The following is a 17,529-nucleotide window of genomic DNA, read 5'->3' as shown; positions in this document are numbered from 1 at the left end:
GCTGTTTGATGAAAAGTGCTTCCGTGAGCTTTTCCGGAGAAAGCTCACCGGAAGCACTTTTCATCAAAACAAGATGCGGGCAGCCGTGAGCTTTCCGGTGAAAGCCATTTCTACCCAGAAAGTCAGAAAGCCGCTCTTTTGATGAAAAGTGCTTCCGTGAGCTCACCAGAAGCACTTTTTCATCAAACAAGATGGCGGCGCCCAGCTGATGTCGGTACCGGGCGCGCCATAAAAAGGTTGGGGATACCGGCCGCGGCGTAAAAAAGGTTGGGGACCCCTGATTTAGAGGACACCAGCGTTGAGAATAGGTTAAAGTTGTTGCAGCTTTACTCAGCAATTTCAGGAGAATAGATCCGTGATGGCGAACCTATGGCACAGGTGCCACAAATGGCACGCAGAGCCATTTGTGCTGGCACGCAAGCCGCGGGCAAACTTACCTCACTGTGCATGCCCGTGCCTCATAGCTGATTTTTTTTTCAGTTGGTTTGAGGTCTTTTGGCCTCCCAGAGGCTTGGGAAAAGCCTCTGCAAGGCTTTTCGGGTCAAATTATAGGCCCTTTTCATCACTTCCTGTAATACCGGAAGTGACGAAACGGGCCTATAATTCGGCCTGAGAAGACTTGCAGAGGCTTTTTCCAAGCCTCTGGGAGGCCGAAAAAGGCCTCAAAGCAGCCGAAAAATCAGCTGTGAGGCGCAGTGCAGGTAAGGGGGAGGGGGGGTGGGGATTGCATGTGCATGCACAGGGGGTGTGGGGATGCACAGGGGGTGTGGGCATTGCATTCTGGGTACTGGCACGGGAGTACGGGCGTGCTGGCGCGCTTGCAGTTTTTGGCACAGGAGCCCAAAAAGGTTAGACACTACTGGAATATAGATGGTCTGGTAGCTAGGGAGTGAATACCCATCAAACCAAGATTTTAAATCTGGTGGAACCAATTAAAATTTCCACCGGATGAAAATGATCTTTTCAGCTGTGTTCAAACTGTGAACTGGAATATCATTGATTTTAATGGCACATTTAATTCCCTTGGTAACTTCTTGTGTTTTTAAAATCATCCACTCCTATAATTTCCCAAATTGCCATTGTACAGGCTAGCTGGAGGATTTTAAGTATAGGACCCCACAGGGAAGGTGTGCGGTCAAGCAACAAAATGTGAGTTGCCATTAAAGAGGCCACTTCAATCCTTTTTAATTGGGCCATGACATCACCTGCAAGCATGTCAACATGGCAGCCAGTAACATGTGATTGAAGCCACACTCTTTTTACATGTGTCACAGCTCCAAGTTGGCAAAAGCAAATGTGGAAAAAATAGCCCCGGAGGCAGCAGGACGTGGCTTGTCTAGATGACTAAAAAGGGACAGAAACCTACATGAAACATGACTGTATTCTTCGCTCCTCGGAAATGTCATAAGATATATTTCTCACTGGATGTGAATTTGACTGTTCTAAAATTCAGGCAGTTAAAATCGCTTCTTCTTTTAGAAGTCTGCTTCTAACGTCTGCTATCTTTTTCCTCACCAATCGAAGTGGTTTTATCCAATGGTCCGTCGGTCGTTTGATCCTGCAAAACTGGAGAAATGTATTAGGTTATCCTTTTTCTGTGGAAAATTGCAGTTTGTAAAAAAGAGTGCAAATAGTCTCTTAAGTGTTTGCGGCAGAAAACTCCAATGCCTAGGATGCTTTCAGGCAAGCTGTAAATAGTTCCGATGCAAAAAAAATCCAGATAAAAATGTAGCATAACGGGTCCCTTCTCCCTTTTACCCCATGTTGGATGCCTCTTCCTTTTCTAAGGCATATAAATCTTTTTCTTTAAACTCTGTTTTCTGACATCTTTTTAATGGTTTTTTGTTATCTGAAAATAGGCCACGGTGATTACGCGTATCAGCAGTCATCTTATTCTGAGCAAAGCTACGATCGATCATTTGAGGAGTCCACACAGCACTACTACGAAGGAGGTAGGGGGAATCGGCGATCTTGCAAATCAAATCAATTTTCCAAAATGCAATCACGCCTTTAAATTGCAGTAATGAAGTATGGATTCTCCATGTTGCAGGGGTGGGCAATCCACAGCCATTTGCCACTCTACCGTTCTGTGTAAATGTTACAGTGTAAACAAATAAGTAGGTAAAGAGTAAAAGTTCACACACAAACCTCCCTAAATACATCTGTATTTTAAATGAACAACAGATGTTCCTGTGTGAGGGGTCCTTGGTGCTCTCTGAGCTTGCTTGTTTTCTTGCAGACGTTTCCTTACCCAAACTAGGTAACATCATCAGTGCTAGTAAGGAGTGGGGTTTGCTGTCAGTTTTATATTTTGGTGGCTTGCCTGTGAGTGTTGGTGGGGGTAGTCTTAGATCAGGGGTGTCAAACTTGATTTCATTGAGGGCTGCATCTGGGTTGTGTTTGACCTTGGAGGGCTGGGGGTGGGCATGGCAATGGTGAGCTTGGCCAGCTCGACATCACTCATGCCAGGGGCACCTGTCATGCCAAGTGTTAAGGCAGGACTTCCCTGAGACCCTCACTCACTCTCATTATAATCTTCCTTCCTTCCTTCCTTCCTTCCTTCCTTCCTTCCTTCCTTCCTTCCTTCCCTTCCCTTCCCTTCCCTTCCCTTCCCTTCCCTTCCCTTCCCTTCCCTTCTCTTCTCTTCTCTTCTCTTTCCTTCCCTCTCCATTCTCCTTTCTTCTTCCTTCCCCTCTTCCCTTATATTTCCTCCCTTGCTCTCTTCCCATCTTCTCATCTTTTTCTTTGTCTTTCTTCTTTCCCTTTCTCCTTTCCTGTCCCTTCTTGCATGCTCAAATGCAAAAGGGGAAACATTTCTCTTTTTGCTTTGTTTTTAATGTGTTTGGCTATCCCACTGTCAGCAAAAAATGGAGGCATTGTGGGCCGGTCCTTCACTGTTTCCAGGCCGGCCCCACGGGCCAGATCTAAGCACCCTGCGGGCCGGATCTGACTTGCGGGCCTTGAGACTGACACCCCTGTGTTAAAGATTCTTTGATTGGGCTACTTGCTGTCAGTTCTTTGGCAGTTTCTTAATTGGGGTATTGTTTGATTATTGGTCTGATTTTAACCTTGTAGTTAATCAGTGTTGATCTGGGGTCTGATTGCTGATGCAGAGTTGCTTGGGTCTTCTTGTTCCCTTTTTGGCTGGTTTATTGTCTCTTTTGCATAATCTACAGATGTTAATGTCTATTGATAGCTAATTTGTCAGAGTGCCAGGCTTCTAGAAATTCCCTGGCATTTTGGGACTTGGCCTGGTCTAGAATTGTCACATTTCCCCAGCTGAAACTGTGGTTAAATATGTTCTAGATGTTGCGAAATTAAAGAATTTTAATCATGCCTTTGGACTGCCAGCTGGTGTTCATGAATGCGTTCTGCTTGTCTTCTGCCTGTTTGTCCTACATGTTGGGTGCTGCAGTCCTTACACTGCATGTTATATAGATGACTCCTGTTTTTAATTCTGGCGTTGCTGAGTCTTTTGGTTCATTTAGGATGTTTTGGGGGGCTTTAGTTGGCTTGTGTGCTACGCTGTGATTCCATGTGGATGCTGTTATGTTCCTGTGTTAGAATAGAGAAACGGAATGTACATGCTAACCTTCCTTGTGTATATTATAATCTTGCCAATCCATTGTGCTGTTCTGTTCTCTTTAGGGAATTCCCAATATAGCCAGCAACAAGCCGGATACCAGCAAGGAGCTGCCCAGCAGCAAACATATTCCCAACAGCAATATTCAAATCAACAAAGTTATCCAGGACAGCAACAAGGATATGGTGAGAACATCCCCAATTGTGCATTTTGTTGGACAGAAAATGTCAATTCTGACTTCAGGAAGACTGAGAGAAATTCTTAAGAGAGTCTATCTCTATCCCCAGAACCTTTGTGTCTTCACACCAGATTGTGCTGAAGAAAACTGAGCAGATTCAGATGTGGGTTTGTTTCTTGGTGGTTTGGTGTATAGGTGTCCAATGATGTATTCAATACAAGTAGTATTCAATTTACAAGCATTCGTTGAGTGACCATTCAAAGTTACAATGGCACTGAAAAAAGTGACTTATGACTGGTTCTCACACTTACATCCGTTGCATCCACATCGTCACATGATGAAAATACGGGTGCTTCTGGCAACTGGCAACTGGCAACTGGCATGTATTTATGGTGGTTGCACTGTCTGGGGTCATGTGATCACCATTTGTGACCTTCACAGCTGGCAAAGTCAGTGGGGAAGCCAGATTCACTTAACAACCACATGGCTCATTTAACAACTGCAGGGATTATCTTAACAACCATGGCAAAAAAAAAGACTGCAACATGGGGCTGTCTTGCTTAGGAGTGGAAATCTTGGACTCAATTGTGGATTTAATTCGAGGACTACCTCCCATCGGATCAATGACTGTTCGCCACAGCCAACTTGCCATGGCCAACTCACTGCTGGACAAGAGTTACACTAATATCAAAGAAATGGTGGGACAGAATCATTGAAGAAAGGATGCCAAAGGAAGGACACAATGAAATGTGAATGACAAAAATCAAAACTTTTAAAATTTATTTAAAATAATTCAACTGAATTGATACATCGTCCCGCAGCGAGTTGTCCTGTGGCAAGCTGGCCATGGTGAATTGGCCGCAGCAAGTTGACTGTGGCAAGCTGTCCCATTCCCCAATCCATCACAACTGGAAGGCAGGCTCCCCAGTAAGATTAGTACCTGAGGGGAAACTTCCACACCAGCCCGGACTAAACTGAACGCTCCAGTTTTTAGTTCAAGGCTGAACAATAACCTCAGGGGAATTAGCACATCGATTCTAACTGCTGCAATTAGCTTGGCTATAAAGGGGTTCATAAAGAGGAGTTTACACACAAGTTAATGGTTGCAACTCATCTCAAGGCCTTCGCACAAAACGAAACCTTCAGGGGGTTCTTGCCTCATAATTGGAACAAAAAACATGTCAACTCCGTGGAAAGAGCCTCAAAGATAGACAGCTTGAAGAGCTTAGAAGGAAGTCCTTTATTCCAGAGCCGAATTCCAGGCCAGCAATCAAAAAAGCCTTCACAAGAGGAACTAGAACAGGGATGTCCAACCTTGGCAACTTTAAGACTTGTGGACTTCAACTCCCAGAGTTCCTCAGCCAGCAAAGCTGGCTGAGGAACTCTGGGAGTTGAAGTCCACAAGTCTTAAAATTGCCAAGGTTGGACACCCCTGAACTAGAAGCTGAAGAAAGGCAGGATAAAGGCGCAGAAGAGCTGTTTCCAACAGAGATGGAGCAGTGGTGGTATTCTACCGGTTCGGCCTGGTTCTGCCAAGCCGGTACCAGTGATGAGCAGCGGAGATCAAACACGTTCTCTCCCCCGCTGTACTGTTGGGCCCGCCCACCCACCAGAGCTCCCACACTCACCTTTATCCTCTGCTTTTGAAGCGCAGCTGCTTCGCACGGCACAGCAGACTGCCGCGCTGCTGAAGCAACCAGGAGAGTACAGGCTTGCAGGAGGTGAGTTGGAATGCCTCTGCGCCTGCGCAAACACCTCTGCGCCTGTGCAAAGTGAGTGTTTAGCGCACGCACGCAAGCAAAGTGTGTGCACGCACGCAAAGCGCGCCCACCAAGCTACGCCCACTGAACCGGTGGTAAAGCTTTTTTGAATCCCACCACTGAGATGGAGGTCCAGGAGATGTTCCTAAGGAGCAAGAGTTCTGGCTGTCAGGGTTCCACATAATACATCCATAGCAAACAAACCTCCAAGGCAAGGAGATTCCTCAAAGAATAGCTTTATTGGATATATCATATTGGCACAGTTTGGGTGAAAACCGACTCTGAAGATTTCCGCGTTTTTCACCTATTTAAAAGTAAACTCTTTCCCCAGTCAGTCACATGGTCCAATCAAGGTGCTGTCCGGCCGCCTGGTAACATCGCTCCTCCTCTCTCTCTCTCTGGCCAGGTCTTAGAATGTCCTTGGTTCTCAAGAGAAAGTATTTTGCTTTGGCTACAAAACCCCAGATATCTCTTAATTCCCCCACTCCCTATCCCTCAGCTCCAGTATGGCAACACGGAAGCCTCAAAATGGCTGAAGTCAGGTCAGCTTCAGGGTTGACAACTGGCTTCCAGAACAAGTAGCCCTTGACTTACAACAGTTTGTTTAGTGATGGTTTGAAGTTACAACAAAGGTTGGAGAGAAATTGAAAAAGTGACTTACGACCGTTTTTTGTACTTACTCAGCATCTCCATGGTCACGTGATCAAAATTCAGATGCTTGGCAATTAACTCAGATTTATGATGGTTGCAGTGTCCCGGGGTCATGTAATCACCTTTGGTGACCTTCTGACAGGCAAAGCCAATGGGGAAGCCGGATTCACTTAACAACCGTGTTACTAACTTAACTGCATTGATTCATTTAACTTTGGCAAGGAAGGTCATAAAATGGGGCAAAACTCATGTACCAAATGTCTCACTTAGCAACAGATCTTGGTTATGATCGTAAATCAAGGACCACCTGTATGTAACGGAGCCTGCCCATTATGGTTGCAAATCATGACAGATAAACTAGGCACCTATGTGTTTGCTCTGCTTAAAATGACCCTCATTACTGCTGTTCCCAGCTGATCCTTAAAAGACCATAGTTAAGTGGCCCTAAGTGATCATTAAGCAGAGGATGGGGTGCCTCATAGAATAGAACAACGGAATTGGAAGGGACCTTGGAGGTCTTCTAGTCCAACCCGTGGGCGAATAGGCGGCAAAATAAATTTAATAAATAAGGAATAAAATAAATAAATAACTCCCTGCTCAGGCAGGAATCCCTATACCAACTTTCAAAGTTGGAGCATTTACAACTTCTGGAGGCAAGCTGTTCCACTGCCCCCATAAGTTGGAAATGTTCCAACACTGGAAGTTTTTAAGAAGAGATTGGATAACCATTTGTCTGAAATGGTATAGGGTTTCCTGCCTAAGGGGTAGAGGGGGCCCTGGATGTGGGAGGAAGTCCCAGCCCCCTTCCCTCCACCCACCTCCCATCACCAAGTCACATTTTTCAGTGCCATTGTAACTTTAAACAGTTACAAAACTACCTGTTTGTATGTCGAGGACACACAACAGCACTGGAAGCTTTCAAGAAGAGACTGGACAGCCACCTGTCAGAAATGGTATGAGATCTCCTTCCAACTCTGTATTCTGTAACATAAGGACTACCTGTAAACCAATTTGGACTCTGCTTTGTGAAGCAAAGAGTGCTTCACTTTTTACAAGTGTATTACTTTTCCTCAACTTTCCTCTCTCTGGCCGTGCACTCGGTCTATTTCAAAGGTTGGAGAGGAATTGAAGGCCATCAAAGACTGTCCTTTTCTTTCTGCTAAACCTCCTGATTGCTAAATACAAAAAGTACACCAGCCACCGCAAACCAGCAAACCAAAGAACTTGCAAGTTGGGATTTGACACCTGTCTTTTGAACTCTTGTCAAGACTTTTGCTGTTTTGTGTGTGTGTGTGTGTGTGTTTTCCAGGACCTGCCCAAGGAACATCAACGCAGTATTCCAGCTACCAACAAGGACAGGGCCAACAGTATGGAAGCTATAGAGCTTCACAAACCGGCCCATCTGCGCAGCAACAGAGGTCTTATGGCTATGAACAGGTAAGCTGGGAAGGGATTGAACTGACATGAGAAACGTTAAGGTGGGCAAAAAGAGAATTGTAGACCAAAAGAGTGTTGGGAAGCTCCAGGTATGGGAGCTTTACAGAAATAGTTGGGAAATAGAATAGAATAGAACAGAACAGAACAGAACAGAACAGAATAGAATAGAATAGAATAGCAGAGTTGGCAGAGTTGGAAGGGACCTTGGAGGTCTTCTAGCCTAACCCCCTGCCTAGCAGGCAACCCTACACCAGTTCAGACAAATGGTTATCCAACATCTTTTTAAAAACTTCCAGTGTTGGAGCATTTACAATTTTCTGGAGGAAAATTGTTCCACTGATTAACTGTTCCAACTGTCAGGAAATTTCCCCTTAGTTCGAGGTTGCTTCTTTCTTTGATTAGTTTCCATCCATTGCTTCTTGTCCTGCCTTCAGGTGCTTTGGAGAATAGATGGACCCTCTCTTCTTCGTGGCAGCCCCTGAGATATTGGAACACTGCTATCATGTCTCCCCTAGCTAGACAATCAAATAAGACAGATTTGCTTGAACTACTTGTTTTCTGGGCAGAGAATCTAGTCTACTGTGTGTTTTAAGATAATGTTATGTTTTCTCTGAAATATTTAGTGAAATTTACTTTCATTTCACTCAAGGGGGTCAACAGCATTGCACCCACAATATTCCAGTAAGGTGTCTATGAGCTTGCAAAACTAAACCAGAAGGATTACCTCTTAAAAAAGATGAAAATGGATGAAAATAAGGTTTCTCGAAAGAGAAATCACCAAGAACTAATCAAATTTGAAGGTTTTTTTTTTAAAAAAAGAGAGAGGTCTTTTTGGTACCTGTGGCCTCAAAAGATGGACCTGGTATTTGAGAAACGATCAGTACAGGCAGTCCTCGACTTATGACAATTGAGCCCAAAATTTCTGTTGGTAAACTAGACAGTTGTTAAGTGGGGTTTGCCGCGTTTTATGACAGCTGTTAAGTGAACCGCTGCAGTTGTTAGGTTAGGAATATGGTTGTTAAGTGAATTTGGCTTTCCCCATTGACTTTGCTTGTCAGAAGGTCACAAAAGGGGATACCATGACCCCGGGACTCTGCAGCCGTCATAAACATGAGTCAGCTGCTAAGCCTCTGGATTTTGTGACCGTGGGGATACTGTAATAAGTGTAAAAAAGTGTTTCATTTTTCCCCAGTAACTTCAAACAGCCATTAAACAAGTTGTAAGTCAAAGGCTTACCTCTTATTTGCTGGAATTTTTCTTCTGTTCTCCCTTCAAATATTTTTCTTAATTCTATCAAGATTGGAGAAGGTTGTCTCTTCGCCCTGCTTGATTGCTTTTGAGAAGATCTGACAGATAATTTGGAAAGCTTTTCTTCGCCGTCCTTAAATTCTATAATGGAAAAGGAAGGCGTACTTTACACTGTGTGTAGAAATGGACTATTTACAATTCATTTTCTCTCTCTTGTTCACTTTCCCGTTGTTTAACAGGGCCAGTATGGAAACTATCAGCAATAAAAATGACAAGCTCCTGTGTCAAATTTGTTTCAATATTTATGTCCATTTTTTTGGAACTTGGATGTATGGGCAAGTCTTTTTTTCTTCTTCTTCCCTCTTCTTCTTTTTAAAATGATTGATGATTGATGGATCGTAAGATGTTGGATACCGCTGTAGCACAAAGAAGCATTTGTATGTGAAATAGTATTCATTTCATGCTGGATATGAAACAGTGCACTACAGTACTGGCAATGAGGTGATGTTTGAATGGTCTGGTACACTTTTGTGCTGTTGTTAATAATCCTTGCAGAGGTTCTTTCGTCACTTGTTCCCACTTCCTCTTTCGACGTACGAAACCCATTCGAGAAACCAAGAGGTCCCACAGCTTCTGTTGACCTGATGATTATTATTATTTTCACAAGATCATCGACAACCTTAACATCCTTCAGATCGGATGGACCACCACGCAGCTGGAAGATGTTTGTGGGTTGTGTGACAAGCACGTCACTGAATATATCTCGTGTTTTCTGTTCACCCAACTGGTTCGGCATCGGAATATCCCAACCCGGAAGTGTTTCAGCTATTCCGGGTGCACTTCCTTTGAATTGCATTGGTCTTTTGTTAGATTTTATTCGGGCTCAAGGTATTCTGAAAAGTATTTAATTGAGCTATGATTAAAACCACAGCTACTGGTGGCACAATGGTTAGAGTGCAGCACAGCAAGCTACTTCTGCTGATTGCCGGCTGCCTGCAATTTGGCAGTTCAAATCTCACCAGCCTCAAGGTTGACTCAGCCTTCCGAGGTGGGTAAAATGAGGACCCAAATTGTTGGTGGCAAGAGGTTGACTCTGTAAACCGCTTAGAGAGGGCTGTAAAAGCTCTGTAAAGCGGTATATAAGTCTAAGTACTACTACTGGGATGCAGGGAGATATATTTGAAATTTGCTCAGTGTTCTGTTTGTGCGACAGTAATCTTGTCTATGACTACTAACTCATCCTCAGTTTGTGAGAACATAGAATAATAGGGTTGGAAGGGACTCTGAGGGTCTTCTAATATAACCACCTGCCCAAGCAGGAGACTGTTTACCATTCTGGATAAATTACAGGTAGTCCTCGATTTACGACCACAGTTGAGCCCAAAATACCTGTTGCTAAGCAAGACACTTGTTAAGGGAATTTTGCATCAATTTACAAACTTTCTTGCCAAAGTTGCAAAGTGAACCACTGCCGTTAGTGATATGGTTGTTGAGTGAATCTGGCTCCCCACTGACTTTGCTTGACAGAAGGTCGCAAAAGGGGGAATGCATTTGTCATAAATATGAGTCGGTTGCCAAGCATCCAAATTTTGATCATGTGACCGTGAGGCTGCTTTAATGGTCGCAAGTGTGAAGAAACTGTCTTAACTCAGTTTTTTCACTCCTGTTGTAATTTTGAATGCTCACTAAATGAACTCTCGTAAGTCAAGGATTCCCTGTTTTTGATTATTTGATCGCTGGAATTTATTCTTAAATTTACATTGGAATAGACATGGAGGTGGGATGTGTGATGGCTTTATAGCTCCTAACCAATCAATACCAAGGAAATATTTATCTGCAGAAACATTGGCAAATGTTACAAAGAAATGTATATTGACCCAAAGGGGCTTTCTTTCAAAAAGCAACTGGACTTTCTTGTTTTGCTTGAAGAGGTTTCGCTTCTTATCCAAGAAGATTCCTCAGTTCTGAGGAATTCTAGTGGAGAAGGGAAGGATTTTTATTCCTTTCATTCCAAGAGCACTTTTAAACTGGGTAACTGAGAATCTCCATAGACAAATGTATATTGAGCTTTTAGGGAAAAAAATCATACTGTGATTTTATTTTGCTTTTTAAGCATATTAAAATTATTAATGTATATTAAAATACACATTTACCCTGTGTATTTTCACCTTAGTTACCCCCAAAAAAAAAAAACCCACCCACTGATCTTTTCTGGCAGTCAACAATATTACCAGGACATGTATTTCCACTCTGGAAGGCCAAAATGCAGGGTTTGTTTGTTTTTTAAAATGCTGCTCAAGTCAAGATTCTTTGTGTAGCAGTGGATGAACTGAGTCATAAATTCATATGCATAGATTTGGCATAATGTAGTTTGTACATTGCATCCTCAGAATACAAAGCAGATTTAACAAACTATGGTTGCAGAATTCCAGAGTCACCATGTAGGGGGACAGAGGCGGCATAAAAATTTAATAAATAAAAAATTCTGGCGTAGCATTATAAGCGAACAAAGGATGTGTTCAAGTGAATAGGGACTGTTACTCTAGAGCAGGGGTATCAAACTCAAGGCTGCTGGCCCAACCTGGAAACAGTGAAGGACCAGCCTACGGTGCATCTGCCAGTGAAAACGGAGCTTGGCAGATCCACATACAGCCTCCCAAAAGCTCCCTGAGCTCCATTTTTGCTGGCAGAAGGTTGCAGGAAACTTTCGCGGCCTAAAACGGAGCCCAGGTAGGTTGCACACAACTTCCCTGAGCTCCGTTTTCACCGGCAGAGAGCTGCAGAAGGTCATCGCGCAGAGGTGGGATTCAATTTTTTTTTTTTACTACCGTGGTTTGGTGGGCGTGGCAGGGGAAAGATACTGTAAAATCTCCAGTCAGGTGGTATTTGCAGTTCTCCAAACTACTCAAAATTTCCACTACCGGTTCTCCAGAACTGGTCAGAACCTGCTGAATGCCACCTCTGCTGTTGTGGCCGAAAACGGACCCTCGGTGAGTGACGTGTAGCTGGCCACAGCCACCCTGGCTACATCATGCCAGTCCCCCCAAGTCAACCCTGATGTGGCCCTCAGTGAAATCAAGTTTGACACCCCTGGTCTAGAGGGACCCAAAACCAATTTTCTGCCATCTTAGTCTCTTGAATTAACTAGCACAGTTTACAACATTCCCAAAAACCGGCCAAATTTACTCAATTGGCATGGAAGAATCTAGCCTGTAAAATTCTTTAAAGCCTTGTTTTCAATATGCTTTCGCTTACATTTTTTAATGTTTTAGACTGTGCCCCAGAGATTAACAGGGACAAAAATTAATTGATTAAAAAAGTGAATCTATGAAAAGTACAGATGAGACATTCCTACCGCACAAAATCTCATCACTTATAGCAACTACGGAATGCTATGGATTCTCATCTATGGATAAGAATATCAATAGCAAAACTATATAGGTACTAAGTTAGTGGTTATTTTAAAAAAAGTAAAGGGAACATGCAAAATAAACACGCAAACGTGCAAAATAAACATCTTGCCAAATGTTATATTCTTTTTCTCTCCATCCAAAGGGACTTGGATAACAACCAATTAGTTATCAGTTAAAGAAAAACCCTGATATATCTAGTGCTACAAATAGGAGAAAGCAAATATTTAAAAAACTATAGCATCCTCCCACATTTTAAGAGCTGGAATAATGTGTTCCTAATTTTTTTTTCTTCCTTTAAAAAAGGGTTTCCACTAGGACCAACTGAAACTCTCTAATATATTCTGCTTTATGGTACTGTTCCTCCTACCACAATCTCTGTGTTGGCCTAGTTGCAGACAATGCTGCTAAAAGTTGTTGAAAAGAGCAATTTGAATGTACTAACCTGCAGTTACTTCTGGCATTTGTCCTGGCTCTTTGTGCTGAGGGAGGGAGTGAAAATTGCACCATTATTTAATTGAAACAAAGCATCCCTCCTCCGACTAAGCTAAATCCCACAATGACTTCATGGACAGCTCCTTGCTGTTTTCTTAGCAATTGTATGGGATAGTTTGCATTGTCATATTTTAAGACTTCCCAGTCTTGACTGCCATCCTGGGATTACCTGGTTGTCTCCCAGCCACGTTCTACCCAAGCCCACGTCTGCTTAGCTTTTTCAAGATCAGCCAAGATTTGAGTGGTGTGAGAAGTTTGGATCAAAATATATTTTATTCTTTACACTGTTTCCATCTTCCCTTAAAATATTAACAGAATCCACAATGGACTGAGAATCAGTGTCTCCACTAGGAAAGTGACAGTCAAGCTGAAGTTAAGTTAATCAATTAAAAATAGCAAACGGGAGGAAAAAATATAACTTCCTCAAACTCCCCCCCTCCCCCAATAAGTTACCCAGACCTAATCCACATAGGATAAGGTCTGTAAACACAAAGAGTTAATTAAATTAGGTATCCCAGTGGAACTGCATATTCACAAGAATAAACTTCATAGATGACATACGTACATATAGATGCCCTTCAAGGGTCATCCTAGAATCAGCACGTAGACACTTCCACACCTAGGACAAGCTCCCCAATAAAACTCTACCCCATTTCTCTTCAGCTGCCCCTAAAGGCAAACTCTTTGCTTTTAGGAATAAATATTTCTTCTTTCCTCACATCTATCTGGACCTCATTTTTATTTATTTATTGTGCAATCCCGGCTTAAGTTGGAACCCCAAATTATTCTTCTGACAGTAGGTGTCACCACTTCAGGGGAGATGGCCCAGTAACTGTGGACCAATGTTTTTCAAATGTGACAACTTTAAAAATGTATGGACTTCAACTCCCAAAATTCCCCAGCCAGCCATGCTGGCTGGGGAATTCTGGGAGTTGAAGTCCATACATCTTGAAGTTGTCGAATTTGAGAAACAATGCTTCTTAAATACCATCAGAGGATTAGTAGGAAGATAACTGCTTTTATGTTGGAATTGTGGATATCCAAAAAGGTACGACCTACGTTGCTTTTTTTTTTTTTTTAACAGCTTTGATATTTGTTCCTTCTATGGATATATTTTTTTCTAGCATTGCTGGAAACCACTTTGGAAAAAGCCACAACAGCATTTAAACACCTACAAACAGTAACATAGCATCTGTTGGAAATGTCTTACATTAAGAATTTCTTGAATGTTGTATATAAATTGTATTTGAAAAACACGCTTTGGAAATAGTTTGTACATTATTTCCTGATTTATACTTGATATTTAGTGTTAATATTTCTAACTGTTAATAAGATATCTTAACGTGTGGTGATTTTTATGTATTGATGTGAAAACGAGGCAATGCCAGCATTTTAACAGTTTCATTACTTGTACCATATTTTCTGTTTTGTAATACAGAATGTTAAAATACACTTTAGGTTTAAAAGACTGGATTGTGAAGCCAAGCCATGGCACTTTTTCATATGACGGAAAGACTTTTAAAAGGACTGGTGTGATCATATTTGAAGTCTGTCTTTGTTTTTTTTTTAAATTGCAGATTTAATGAAAATGATACATAAACTACATTCTATTTATAATCGGAAATATTTCAAGTAAAGATTGCATGAGAAAAAAAAGCATCAATGTCACTTTTCAAGATGTAAAATTGTAATTATCAAGGTCAGGCTTCAACATTTCTCTTAAGCAGAATACCTTTCAGAAGTGTCAACTGGAGCAGAAAAAAATCCATTCCTAGAATTTTCAACATCTTTGCAGGGCAACAGAATTACTAGTCAATTTGGGGGGGGAAAGTGTTCTTTGAAATGGAGGTTAGACAGCTATTTGGGATGTTTTTGTCTGATTTCTGCCCTGAGCCTGGGGTTGTACCTAAAGTAGTTTAAAAAAAAAAAAAACACTTGGCAATTTAAGATGTGTAGACTTCAACTTCCAAAATCCTCCTGACTGCATTTTGGCTGGGAGATTCTAAGAGTTGAAGTCTGCAAATCTTAAAGTTGCAAATTTGAAAAACACTAAATTTGAAGGGTACTTATCTGGGTTATTTAAGTGATCGATTTGTGTATCTTGCCATTTAGTATAAAAACTTTGCAACAGACTCACTGAAGAATGAACAAAATGAACCAAAAAAATGTGCCAGCAGAAAAAGTCTCAAGGCAGCATCAAAAAAAAAAAAAAAAAAGATTTGGAGAACATAAATGATTTGCAAGAGTAGCATCAAATGCTTTTCAGCTTTACCAACTTTAAGATGTCAACTCCCAGAACGTCCTAGCCAGCATGGAGAATTCTGGGAGTTTAAGTCCACACATTTTTAAAGTTGCCAAGGTTGAAAAGACTGGTTTAAGCAGGTTGAGAGAGAGAATCCTAGGTCATAGCTATAATGGATTAATTGGGTCTTAATTAATTACAGGGCCAAGTGCATGATTGTCCTCAATTTAAATTTAGATATAGGCCTCTTTTCCTATAGACCCCCGGTCATTGTATCTATTTATATTAGGTGAACTGGATGTAGATTAATAATGAATATTGTGGTAGGCTTGAGAAACTGCCCATCTTTTTCAAACTAGGCAACATATACCATTGTTCTTTTAAAGATTATTAACTTAATCCAGTGAGTGGGAGTGATTGATCTTTTTCAGATATCACAGCAGTTGGGAACCTAAGTGCATTCCTGGCCACCCACACGTAAAAAATAAATCACACAATTTTTCCTCCATTAGTTCCTCGTGACAGGCTGGTGGGAGTGAGATATGGGAAAACAATACTTCTGATTTGCAACAACCACAAAAATGAAGGCTACCTTTGCAGTCAGCTGGGAGTGATTTGAGGACAGCTTGTTCTAGTGGTTAAGGCACCAGGCTAGAAAGCAGGAGAGGCCATTAAGTTCTATCTTAAGATGTGGAAAACTGGCTAGGTAACTTTGGGCCAATCACCAGGAGACAGTGAGTTCTAATCCCGCATTAGGCATGACTGCCAGATGGTTGTCTTTGGGCCAATCACTAGGAGACTGTGAGTTCTAATCTGCCCTAGGCATGAAAACTGGGTGAGGCCAGTCACTATCTCAGCCCAACCCACTTCACAGGGTTGTTATTGTGGGGAAAATAGGAGGAGGAAGGAGTATTAGATATGTTTGCCACCTTGAATTGTTTATAAAAATAATGAAGGCAGAATATAAATTAAATAATTATGCATTTTTCCTGTGGATAAATGGTAGTTGCCTGTCCTTGCATAGGGAATCAGATGAGTAAAGTGGAAGGATGAGGATTTCTCTCTCTGGTTCTTTACTGAACTTAGTTTTCTTTATTTGGAGATGTGCCACAGCCAAATTGCAAAATATCCTATCCTGCTTTCAGCTGCCTTTTCTTGCCTTCACCAATATCCTTTGTGAGAAAATACTAGTGGGCATATTTGTGTAACATTCCAAATCATAGTTTTATCATGGTTTCCCAAACGGCAGTCAGATAAATTAAGCCATAATTTATTTGTGGTTGATCAAACAGCACTGTATGTACAATTTCTTAATCCCAAATAAGCGAAATGGATGTTTGCTAGGTAGTGTGAATCACTGGCCAACTAACTTTGGCTACACATTGCTCTGTATCTTTGTACAAACCCAGTTAAGTATAATTTTTGTGCAAAAAAAAAAAAAAAAAAGAGTTGAATTAACACAGTGTGCCTCATTTAACCACAGGTTAGCACAGGGGTCCCCAAACTTGGCAACGTTAAGACTTGTGGACATCAACTGGCTGGAAATTGTGGGAGTTGAAGTCCACAAGTTGAAGTCTTAAAAGTTGTCAAGTTTGGAGACCTCTGGGTTAGCATGTTGTATAAATACAGCCCCTATAAAGGTAGTTGGTGAAGTTCACCTAACAGGTTAGTTTGTGGGTGAATCGGGGATTTTGGGGAGTTGGTCCAAACTATCTACAGGCATTCCATTCTGAAGAAGTCAGGGGTGGTTTGCCACCACTTTCTTCCAGGAGGGGAGATCAATCCTGGAGAGATTTGGATGGAAGACCATTAGGATTTCTAGCTGCTATTTATATTCCAACTCCTATTGGAGGGGAGACCAGTAGGATTTCCTAGTGGTCTCCCATCCAAATAACTGCTAGTTTTCTCACAATTGGGTCATAGTGGCCTAGCTGGAGTGGCAAAGGCTAGTCCTCCCCCAAAATAATTAAATGTACATAATGCGGTGTTTCTCAACCCTGGTATCTTTAAACCATGTGGATTTTAATTCCCAGAATTCAATATTGACTAGGGAATTCTGGGAATTGAAGTCCACATATCTTACAGGCTGAGAAACTCCAGCAGAACTCATAGGGAACACTTAGTGTTTCCTTTGCTATCAAGTTCTGCCAATCTGCGCAGCTTCCTTTCCTGAAACAAAGTACCTGGCCTCCGCCTTGACAAAGCTCCTCCTCACTTCTGCTAACCCCACCCCGGGTGCTTTTCTTATCCAATCACAACGTCGCGCCTGCTTCTTTCCCTCCAATCCCGTTTCCCCAGAGAAGCGGTGGGGGGGGGAGAGGAAAGGTAGCCTCGCGCGACCCTTGCAACCTCTCTAGCGCTAAACGGCGCCTGCGCACGCGTGTCATACGGACTCCACAGCTTTCCTGTCTCCTGTGTTTCCTGCGCGTTGGATCTGCGCCTGCGCAGAAATCTCCGCCCCCTGCTCCCGCTAAAGGCGGTCGCTCAGATTCTCTTTCTCGGCCGCCCTTTCCTCGACGCGCAAC

General features: G+C 42.3%; 1 protein-coding gene and 1 long non-coding RNA gene across 5 annotated transcripts in view; one reads left to right on the top strand and one right to left on the bottom strand.

Annotated features, from left to right (window-relative positions):
- SS18L1 (SS18L1 subunit of BAF chromatin remodeling complex) overlaps positions 1-9,146 on the top strand; it is a 28,055-nt gene extending 18,909 nt beyond the window's left edge. For 2 of the 3 annotated variants that reach the window (XM_087959205.1, XM_087959204.1), the window contains exons 8-11: positions 1,860-1,952; positions 3,649-3,768; positions 7,482-7,609; positions 8,044-9,146. In XM_087959205.1, the coding sequence (XP_087815331.1) occupies positions 1,860-1,952; positions 3,649-3,768; positions 7,482-7,609; positions 8,044-8,091 (389 nt within the window). In that variant the 3' untranslated portion in view covers positions 8,092-9,146. The remainder of the gene's footprint in view (positions 1-1,859; positions 1,953-3,648; positions 3,769-7,481; positions 7,610-8,043) is intronic. The other variant, XM_087959206.1, reaches the window with a different exon arrangement.
- Positions 1-17,499, bottom strand: part of LOC148131082 (uncharacterized) — a 32,924-nt gene extending 15,425 nt beyond the window's left edge. The window contains exons 1-2 of one of the 2 annotated variants that reach the window (XR_015748424.1): positions 17,398-17,499; positions 12,713-12,749 (exon numbers count right to left, since the gene is read on the bottom strand). This is a non-coding gene — a long non-coding RNA (uncharacterized LOC148131082). Of the gene's footprint in view, positions 1-12,712; positions 12,750-17,187; positions 17,270-17,397 lie in introns of those variants that run through there. The other variant, XR_015748423.1, reaches the window with a different exon arrangement.
- Positions 17,500-17,529: the final 30 nt, after the last annotated feature.

This window comes from Notechis scutatus, chromosome 3 (genome assembly GCF_049901735.1).
Source record: "Notechis scutatus isolate UNSWTSFEM ecotype Mainland chromosome 3, rNotScu1.2, whole genome shotgun sequence".
NCBI classification, from domain to species: Eukaryota; Metazoa; Chordata; class Lepidosauria; order Squamata; family Elapidae; genus Notechis; species Notechis scutatus.
This window is presented reverse-complemented; position numbering and strand designations above follow the sequence as displayed.